Genomic DNA, 10,770 nt, shown 5'->3' on the forward strand with positions numbered 1-10,770 from the left:
TTGGGGAAAAAATAGGACAAAATTGAAGCATGAAATAAAAAATAGAGCGCATAGAGAAATATTTTTAAATAAATAATATACCATTCCGGCGTTATTGAATTTTAATGTTAAATAATAATAATAATAATTTCAGCATTAACCTTGGCCTAAGCCTTAAGGTAATGAAGAACCTACAGATACCGTACTATTTACTAGGCCTATAAATAATAATCGCCCAAGGGGAATATCTTTTGTGTTATTTCTCCTTAACGTCGTTTTTTTAATTGTTCTCTAATTCCTCCATTGTCTAAGTTCCCCTTAAGGTACAGGTAATAATAATAATAATTAATAATAATAATAATCATTTCGGCATTACATGTAATTAACTTGGTCTAGCTTTGTAATCAAGAACCAGCCGATTACTATGCCTAGTATTAATAACTAGCTCATTTTTACATTCATATGGTGCTCTGCCATTTTGGCAGGTCTTAGGGCATCCAGTATTTTAGAGCTGCCTATTCTCAGCTCTTCTCTTAATTTGAAAATAACTGTCACCCTGTTTCATTTGATGAAGAAAAACGCGCTTTTTTCCTTACTCTTTGTGCTTTTCCCAGAAAGGGTCTTAGTAGGCCTAGGTATATGCAAAACCAAGGCCTAACTAAAAAATTAAAATTGTCATAGTATGTAACTCAAGTTAAAATAACACATTTCATTACTCGTGCAGCTTAATCAAATATATATGTCATTTTAAACGACCCATTGGTATTAACATGGTAACATGTATTTTTAAAAATTATACAGCGACGTTCTCTCAGAAGTTGTTTTGTAGACGTTTATCTGTTGATGACCTTTTAACCTCCTGAATTCTGCAATGAGATTTTCGGGTCGATTCAGCCGAGACGGCCCGAGTGGAGTTTCATGTAAATGTTTCGTACGGAAAAAAAATCGCCACCGGTTCCGCATTACACTATTATAGTGAGGGCGCTGTTTCACCTGCAATGACGACACGATGTCCGATGAAGACGCAATTATTTATATTCATCGTGATTCTGCGTAAACTGCATGTGATATTAGATTATAAACAAAATATTATTTTCTCATAAAAAAGTAATGGCACTTGCTCGTGAATTTGGAAAATCACTTCGACTGGTTCTTCAGAAGAGAAATCCAGTTGCTTTTGCATCTTCAAGTTATCACAAAAATGTGAGTAATCATTTTTTTAAATATATTTTCTAGAGACTAGGCTAGGCTAGGCCTACCTAGAAAGAGAGGCCTAGGCCTAGTAGGGCCTACCCTAGGCCTTGCCCTTACTTGTGTTAGGGCCTAGCCTAGGCTAGTTAGGCCTAGGTCTAGCCTAGGCCTAGGAGGCTAGGCCTTATTTAGGTCGTCCACTGGGCCTAGGGCCTTACCCTATAATTTTTTGAAGTGTCTATGCTTACGCCGAGTCGTAAGCATTAGTCATATAGGCTATGCTTACGCCGATCTATTGAGCATGCGCAGGGCTGGCGTAAGCATATTTCGAGGCTATGCTTACGACGATCTATTACTCGTTGATCTGCTTACTATTTCACGTTGTCAAGGTATGAGCTTTGTCTAGTCCACAGTTTTCCAAAAGAACAGGCATCGTCATGAACTGAGGCAGACATATTTTAGTACATTCCCACACAAGGACCAAATTCTAGCTTACCTAGTTTCTGTAGCACTTGCCTATTTAGCCTGCCTTAATTCACTTTACTCAGGTACTCCATATCATCCTTGTGTAAAAATATTTGACCTGTGCCAAGCTCTTGTACTTTCCTCATAAGTGCCGTCTGTTCATTGTGATACAGTACTTCATTGTTAGATAGGCCTATCTAGCCCAATTTATGTTGATATTGATACAATACTATATCTGAAATAATAATGACAATGTATCTATGTATGATGTGTAGAATGTTGGAGATGACCTGCCTGCTGCAGTGATATTCTGATTTTAAATCATTGTCCTGTACATTACAGTACATAATTAAAAAGCGAAATCGAAAACAAGAATTTCCCCTAGGGTGCTCTTACCTGTATCTCAATCCCTCACCCCGACCTTTCCAACATCTCTTGATCCGTGTCCCTATAAAATTCTTAATTTTCCTATTATGAACAAGTACGCATACAATAATTACAAGAGAGCGTGACACAGTTTCAATCCAATTTTGTTATTAATATACAAAAACACTGTAGTATATTTCGGTTTAAGCACCAAGGTTTTTAACAACTGAAATGTTTGAAAGGAAACTCTCTTATATTTGCACATGCTCAATAGGACGTTTTCGTACTCATGAAGCAAGCGGCGCCCTTCAAATAGATCGACGTAAGCATAGCCTATGATCAATGCTTACGACTCTAAAAACTTCGATAATTTTTAGAGCCTAGGAGGACCTAAGGCTGGGCTAGTAGTAGTAGGGTCTAACCCTCTAAGCTAGGCCTACACTGATATTGGGGCTACTACTCCAGCTAGGTACCACATGATATACAAAGTTGAATATATAAAAAAAAAAATAACACAAAAAACTACTTATTCTCAGTATCATAAAAAATTTTATTTGAGGAAAATTGAGCCACTGGTTACGGTTTTATAAATTTGAAGTTTATGAGCGCATGAATAATAGGCCTTTTTCACGAATCGGTAGACATCTTGAAGTGATGACAAACATTGCGAATCAGCGGTGCGTAACCAACAGAAATAAGATAAGCTTTTGGGCTGATTTTCTGACATCATGTTATTTAAAAAACTGAGATAGGCTTTTCTTCTTCAATCTTGATTTCAGAGGTCAACAAATTTTTTCAATTTTTTTGTAATCATATAGTGTTGCAGACTAGTATTTAAGAACATTTTGCTGGAAAAATTTTTTTGGATGCGACGCCCCGTTATAGAGTTATGATTTTTTAAATAACATGATGTCAAAAAATCAGCCCACAAGCTTATCTTATTTCTGTTGGTTACGCACCACTGATTCGCAATGTTTGTCATCACTTCATGATGTCTACCGATTCGTGAAAAAGGCCTATAGCAAGTTGCATGTTAACAATAATATTTCTGTCACTTTTTGCCATATATTCCTGTTAATTTTTGTAAATGCTAAAAAATAATGTACATTTTGATTGTAAATTATTAATGCAAGTTACATTGGTCATGTAGACTTACACAACGACCCGAAAATTTATAAATTTTTCAGATGCCCTTTGACCCACAATTCGGAAATTCTGGAAAAAAATTTAAAAAAAAATTTTTTTTTAAATAAATAAAAAAATAAGTCATAAAAAAGGTCTTATTGACACTGCTTGCATTCTCAGAGTAATTGCAGTGTCCGACAAAATGTTGGTGCATTTTGTGACGGGCATTAATGGTGTATAAAATTTTGCAAACTATAATATAATAAAAACTATACAAGTACATAAATATAGATATTTGAAAAAATTTATTATCAGAATTAATCTGGAAGTAAAACTATCCTCCCACCCCCCCTCCCCCGGACACCATCCCGGTATTCCTGAGTCTAGAAACCCCGGACACCATCCCGGTATTTCTGAGTCTAGAATCCCTCTGGACACCATCCCGGTATTTCTGAGTCCAGGTTTCGGGGCTGGGAATAATAATTATGTACTAAATTAAGTTACAAATGAAAAATAAAAATATTACCAGTGGTAATCTAGAATTAAAACTATCCTCCCCGCCGGACTTCAAATGACGAATTTCATTGGCCGTTACGCATGACGTCATCCTCTTACAACAAAAACTAGCATTGTCTCACAATTCTCTCGAAATCATCCTATGTTTAATATCCACTTCAATCCTTATATTTAATTATTTTTTTAGATAATCATAAGCTAAAAGTTACTTTAAGTATCATTTAGTTTACTTTTTGAACTCATATTTATTTTATTTACATGAAAAGTATTGCCGTTTATATGCAGCACTTTCGTTAAGATCATTATAATTTACCTCGTGTACACGATGGCTGATCAACAGCTGATCGTCGGTTTTGCGGTGCCAAAAAAAAATATTGCTATGCCTCGTATTACATTCATATTTGGCAAATAAACTCTTAGATATATAAACTAATCTTCGTTATTAAAAAATTGAACTTTATTACTCGCAATTCTCTGGAAAAAACGCAGAATTTTAATGAAATTTTCAAAAGTTGATAACTTCGATAAAAGGTGACCGATTTCGGAAAAAATCAAAATGGTGTACTACTTCGACCCCTGAGTGACCTGATTGACCTGATGAAAATGTCTCAACCAATCAAAAAGCATTTTTATATGAATATTTTTCTTAAGGCCTTTGTTGAAAAAAACACGCTTGGCTAAACTGGGCTAATGACACTAATTGAAGTGCGTGACGTCACGCATCGTGTGGTGCCTACCTAGGCAAGACTATGCCTAGTAGTTACACCCCGAGCCTAGGGCGCATGCATTAATTTTTGTTTAAAAACTAAAGCAAATTTCACAATAAAAGGTCCGGGTTAGTTTTTCGTGCAGTTTAGTGTTCATTCAAAAATCCGCTTTGTCCCTCTGACCACCCCTCTTCTAGGCTTACTCAAGTAAAGTACCTTTTTCACTTGCTAAACATGCTGCAGTTATAGTCAACTAGGCCTTCTGAACTGAAGCTAAGACTAGGTGCCATGGATGACAGACTACCCAACTGGTGACCATGCCATGCCCGGATGAAAGGAAACCCAGAAAAAACTTTCAGTTCCATGCTTTTATATTCGAGAATAAGTACAAGGTACAGTAGTGTGCACTGTGATTGGGGGTCACATAAAGATGAATACCAAGTAAATAAAAATGTACTATGAGTTTGTTGTATGAATATGCCTACCTACAGTGGCTACGGTCACACTAGCGTCTCAAGTCTGGCTTGACTCACCGCGGGTGAGATTTCAAGCCAGGCTCGAAATTCTGGGTCAGTCACACTAGTTGGATTGACCTCCAAATTATGAAAGTCGAAACAGCAGAGCCGTAGAGAGAGAGTTTGGCCAACTCTGTTTCACGGGATTCGATATACGCGCGTGTGATTGGGTAGATCGCAATCAAAGATTTTACACCAGACGTGCCCGAACCATCTCTTCTTCAACTGATCTTTTATTAGCTTGTATTGGGCTCGCAATGCCTTCACTTTTGTTTGAATTTGGGCCGTCGTTCTCTTCTCATGTCCGAGACTGGCTAATCTGTCAGCAAGCACGCCAAAAATTCCCGTTTTGTTGTTTGTTTTTTTTAATTTTATATCCGGTCTCTCAGCTCGGGTTGGCCCCACAAATCTACCAGGTCAGCAGTTTCCTGGTCACTCCAAATCAATCGCATTATTATTAATTAAAATTTGAATTAACTTTTATGAAAAGTAATGATTGCGTCTTGATTGAACACACATGAAGAACTCGCAGGTTTTTTTATTCAAGAACTTCTAAATACAACGACTGTGATTGGTCGACAGCCGACGAGGAAATGTCAATCTCGGTCACGCCAGGGTCAATCCAGGGTCAATATGGGTGCTGAGCCGGGATCGAGATAGGTAGATTGAGATCGAGGTCACGCCAGGCGCGAGTCGGTGCAGATGCGGTCACATTACGAAAATCTCACCCGCGGTGAGTCAAGCCAGGCTTGAAACTCTAGTGTGACCGTAGCCAGTATGTTACGAGTGTGGAATCTATAGCTTAACCCAGCAGGGAGATGCTGGCCGTTAACACTTTTTTTTATCATTAATGTAATTATGTTTTGAGTAGGGATATCCGACACGTGTGTGTCAGTCCTTATTTAAATTGGATGGATCATTTTAATTTTAAACACAGGAAGATATTGATGATTGAGGCTATCTTATACAATAAAACCTTGAATAGAAGCCCAATGGGCTTAATTTCCAGAAGAAACACATTTTATATTGAGGCTCCCCCACTTTAGTTTGCAAAAGTAGCCTCTTTTCGAGATAGTGTACAATACAATGCATACACTGTACATGAATTTCAAACAAACAAAATAATTTTAAAACATGTTTGGTTTATGCAGTAGATGTAAATTAATAATGGTTAATATACTCCATGATAGAGACTGATGTTACAGTGGCCCGTTTTATTGTTTTATATTATTAATTCCCAAAATTCACAGCATTCATTTTGAAAAGAAGCCCCTCTATTTACTTTGTGAAAGTAGCCTCGAAAAGAAGCCCCTCCAAAAGTTGCTGAAAAAAAGAAGCTCAGGGCTTCTATTCAAGGTTTTACGGTATTGTAAATTGTCCATTGTGTTGTATTGGTTGGTGCTCCAAAATGTTGCAGTTTCTTACTTAAATCACATTAAATTTATGGTGTACATACTGTAACTTACTGAATTCATGTTGTAGGTGATTGATCATTATGAGAATCCACGTAATGTTGGGGCTTTAGATAAGGAAGATATGAATGTTGGAACTGGACTTGTGGGGGCACCAGCATGCGGTGATGTTATGAAGCTTCAGGTAAGAAATAGATGATTGTAATTCTTCTTTCTGTGACGTATTCAGTAACTTTGATTTGAAATCTTTTAATGGTATTCCAGTATATACTTTCAAATACATCCATCCTGTTCCATAAGAGTAAGGAAAGTTACCTGTAAGTAAGGAAGTCTGACCCAATTCAACCCAGGATCCGTTAGCCTGAAGAAAGTGGCCGAAGCAGTTGCTGAAGCCGTTGCTAAGCCTTGTTGAATGGAACAGTCAATTTTTCAACTCATGAAAATATTCTTCCCATTGCACTCATAAACATTCATTATTTGTATAATAGTTTATGGATATTTCTCCAAATGAATTTTCTAAGACACTGAAAGTGTGTTTAAATACTGTAAGTAATCTGGAATAGCTATTAGGTTAAATATTATTAAATGTTTAAAATCTTGAGAGAAAAGGGGTGTAACACCAGCACCTGTTATTCCAGTTTATGAATATTCAAATATCCTTTTAGCTATTACCGATTATTTCTTGAAACACGCCTTCAGTGTCTTGGAAAACTTGTTTAACATTTAAGTTTTTTTTCTCTCTGGATCCTCACTTTCTGCAGCTAACCTACAGAGATATCAGTACATTTTTGTTAAATACAGTATAGCTAGTCGGTGATTTCTAGATGCTAGAGCATGTTATTGATGAAACATCTACAATAGGTAGATAATTATGATAATGTGGGGTAGACAATATCTGAAAATTTATACTTTTTCTTGAAGGTTTGCATGCCGAGTATCAATAACAAAATCTTGAAACTTTTGATACACCATGTGTAAAAAAATGCATTGCACTATTATAAAATTAAAACTTGACTGTGGCTTCAATACGTTATGGGGCAATTGTTTTTACAGATCAAAGTTGATGACGACGGCAAGATTATTGATGCTAAATTCAAGACTTTCGGTTGTGGCTCTGCAATAGCATCAAGCTCACTGGCCACTGAATGGGTGAAAGGGAAGACGGTAAGGCATTGAGCAAGAACAGTTAGCTATGCAACTCAGTCAGCTAAACTGGTGGTAGCCACTGTGAGCGTGCTGAACTACAGAATTTATCTTTTCAGGCACTTCACTAGTTTTATTTGATTGTTCCACTTGTATTCCACTAGATTGTATTTCAGCTCAATGTGGATTTTTATATGACAAAATGCCCTAGAATTATTATGACGGTGCAGATTTCTCATTGACCTAGAGATACCATATATTATAATAATACTATTCCATAAAGGTGTCTTAACCACAGCCCAAGGTGTATCAATCAATCATTCAATCAATCAATTAATATCCATAGTGCGAGATAAATTTTCAATGGTGCTCAGAATATACGATTGAGAATTACCTTGAACCTTAGGACTAGAACATTAGCTTGTTTGTTCCTCAAAAGTCATCATAGTAAACTCTTCAGAAACATATGGGCGGAACTTGAGATGGTGGTCAGACCAAAATTTTGCTATGCCAGATTTAAATTCATTAAGTGTCAAAGCTGATACGTCATTGGGTAATGAATTCCAATCACGAACGACCCAAACCGCGTATGCTCTTTTCCTGATGTTTAGATTTGGTTTGGATTTGAAAACCTTTAAGGAATGCCCCCTAGTTTTCTGGAAAGTAGACTTTGAAAGAGCTTCTCTTTCTGTATCCTATCAAAATTTTTTAAAATTTAAAAAATATTTGAATTAAATTAGCCCTTTTCTTCCTAAACGTTAGAGTAGGCAAGTTCAATGCCTTCACCATACTCCAACTTAGGTCTAATCATGGACTTGTATAGATACATATAGCTCTTAGTATCAAGTGCATTTTTAGTCTTTTCAATATTAATTTCAAAATATTCTCCTGAGGTTTCTAATCAAAACAGTGTTGACAATAAAAAAAGAAAAAAAAAAAAACCCAAAAAAAACAGAATGCTGGCCCAGACAATTGTCCTCACAGGGCCCTAGTAGGTAGTGGTGGCGTTGGGATGTCCCTGATAGTTGGCAGACTTGACAGCATAAATGGGCGAACATTGTAATCACAGCCTTCGCAGACGTTTGGGTTTGTCAATATTTTAGTATTAATGTTTTACACATGTCAAGGGGATTTCATAATGTAACCGAGGAGGATGCCAGAGAAGTATCAGTACCACATTAATTTTACACATTTGGGTCGTATGAACAGCATTCATATTTCTGTTTATTGTTATTAATATTTGAAAGAGAAGTCTGTGTAACTCACTTCGTTTTTTTTTGTTTTCTATTCATTTAACTCTGTTTTCTTATGTAGTTGGATGAAGCTACAACAATCAAGAACAAGGATATTGCAAAAGAACTTTGTCTTCCGCCTGTTAAGCTTCACTGCTCTAGTAAGTTAATATTGCCAATCATGGGGGACTTGGCACTCCCTCACAACAAGACTGTTTACCTTCCAAGCCAAGGGCGGATCAAGAAATGTCCGAAAGGGAGGACAACACAACACTACCCTAGGGGGTCCTGGGAAATGCTTGTTTTCTAAATAAATAAACTCTGAGGCGTTTTGGGCAACCAGTAAATTATTTTTCCTTTTTTTTTCTTTTTAAACCTCACCCCCCCCCTAAATCGATAGAGAGAGAAAGAAAGAGGGAGTGACATACTGTACATAGGTTAAAATGTCATACCCAAAAACATTAGTAAAATGTAAAGTGCGAGTTTTGGGCCCCAACCTAAAGGTTAAAAATCTTCATGTGTCAGCCTCAACCATGTGTCAGCCATTTCCACTAATATTACAAAACACTGTATAAGATATTACTAAGTCAGAAGTTCGATAAATATCATTCATAAATAAGTGGTACTGTGGACAATTTTAAAAAATGTATTAAGAACAGGAGGCTAACAACTGAGTCTGCTTTTTTTATAATTGACATCAGGATTTAATAATAAAACATTTTTAGATTAATTTTTAAACTTCCATTTACAGACACATTTTGCTATATCTTCTGTAAACTACTTGTACCCAAGTCCTCAAGTATAAATACAATGATTAATTTTAAAAGTGTATCAGGAGTAATTGTAGTCATGATAATTTACTAATTTATGTTCTAGTGTTGGCAGAGGATGCTATCAAGGCTGCCCTCAATGACTACAAAATCAAGCAGACGTCAAAGCAGACAGCCAGTAAGGAAGCAAACGCATCTGTGTGAACTCCCATCACACATTGTTACAATAATTAAGTCTAAAAGCACACGGAAGAGCTTTCCTCTAGCATCAACTCTGTTTAAGAGGCTACATTGTGTAAATAGGTGGTATTATAAGTAGTTTTGAAGTAGGGTTGTCTTGCATGAGGAATTAAACTTCTTCTGTTAATACTGTATATATTTATTGTTAATTATATTTTTGTTTTATTAATTTATAAATTAAAAGAATGATTGTTAAATGATTATCATTACACATAACTGAATATCCTAGTGAACATCTGTGTGTATTTAAGAATAATAATCTATATTTTAAGCTAAAAAAAATATGCACTGCAAACTAGGTGAACAAATAAGCAAAATGATATAGTTTCAAAATGATAATTATTTTTGTTTTTTTGTTTTAATGTTTGGTATTGGAGAATGTCATGAAAGACCTGTGTTCGGCAGAACACTAATGGTGATTCACTGCCAATTTCCAGTGCTGTCTGGGATATTATTCTAATAAACATGATCATCATACAGTATATAAATTCCATCATTTTTTAAATAATTATTTCGTGATAAAACATGATTGCAATTGTCGTGCCTGTGATATTATATGTATAAGACATTGTGTATTGCTAGAGTTGTGTAGGTAATTATCAAATGGATAGAAGCACTTGCTGTACATAGGTTGTGAAGGAGATAACCATAGATTTTCAGGTGGGACGCAATTGCACTCCTTGCTTTTTTGGGGTCCAAAACAGGGTCTTTGTTTTTTCTTATTTTGGTGCTGAAAGAATAGGACAGTTTAGTTTTTATGCACCAAAGAAAGTAAAGATTTTTTGACTGTTAATAAAATCCTGTTTCAATTGGAAAACGGCTGTTTCATTTACTTTCTTCAAGCATTTATCGTTTCTCAACTGTAATAGACATGGGCAGCACTGCTTTATTAGACATTCCATTTTCAATACACATCACTGTGTCAAGTACTTAATTGAGAAATAAACCCAATATGCTTCAATGTTTCATATCATTAAACCTATTAAATAACTGTACACCATTAACACTGAATAACAGACCACTGTTATGGGAGGGGGGTCACTTCCCAGAAAGGTCAAGAGGGGAGAAAAGCTGTTGGATGGAATATGTTTCAGACCGGTTTGACGAAA

General features: G+C 36.0%; 1 protein-coding gene across 1 annotated transcript; it reads left to right on the top strand.

The window, feature by feature from the left end:
• The first annotated feature begins 991 nt into the window (after positions 1-991).
• LOC117125481 (iron-sulfur cluster assembly scaffold protein IscU-like) lies at positions 992-10,478 on the top strand. Its single transcript, XM_033271976.1, has 5 exons — positions 992-1,182; positions 6,347-6,460; positions 7,330-7,440; positions 8,734-8,812; positions 9,528-10,478. Exons 1-5 carry the CDS (start codon positions 1,090-1,092, stop codon positions 9,623-9,625), a joined length of 495 nt encoding a protein of 164 aa, XP_033127867.1. The 5' UTR covers positions 992-1,089; the 3' UTR covers positions 9,626-10,478.
• Positions 10,479-10,770: the final 292 nt, after the last annotated feature.

Source organism: Anneissia japonica, unplaced genomic scaffold (assembly GCF_011630105.1).
Source record: "Anneissia japonica isolate Jap-2015-1 unplaced genomic scaffold, ASM1163010v1 scaffold7731_len1735946_cov199, whole genome shotgun sequence".
Taxonomy (NCBI): Eukaryota; Metazoa; Echinodermata; class Crinoidea; order Comatulida; family Comatulidae; genus Anneissia; species Anneissia japonica.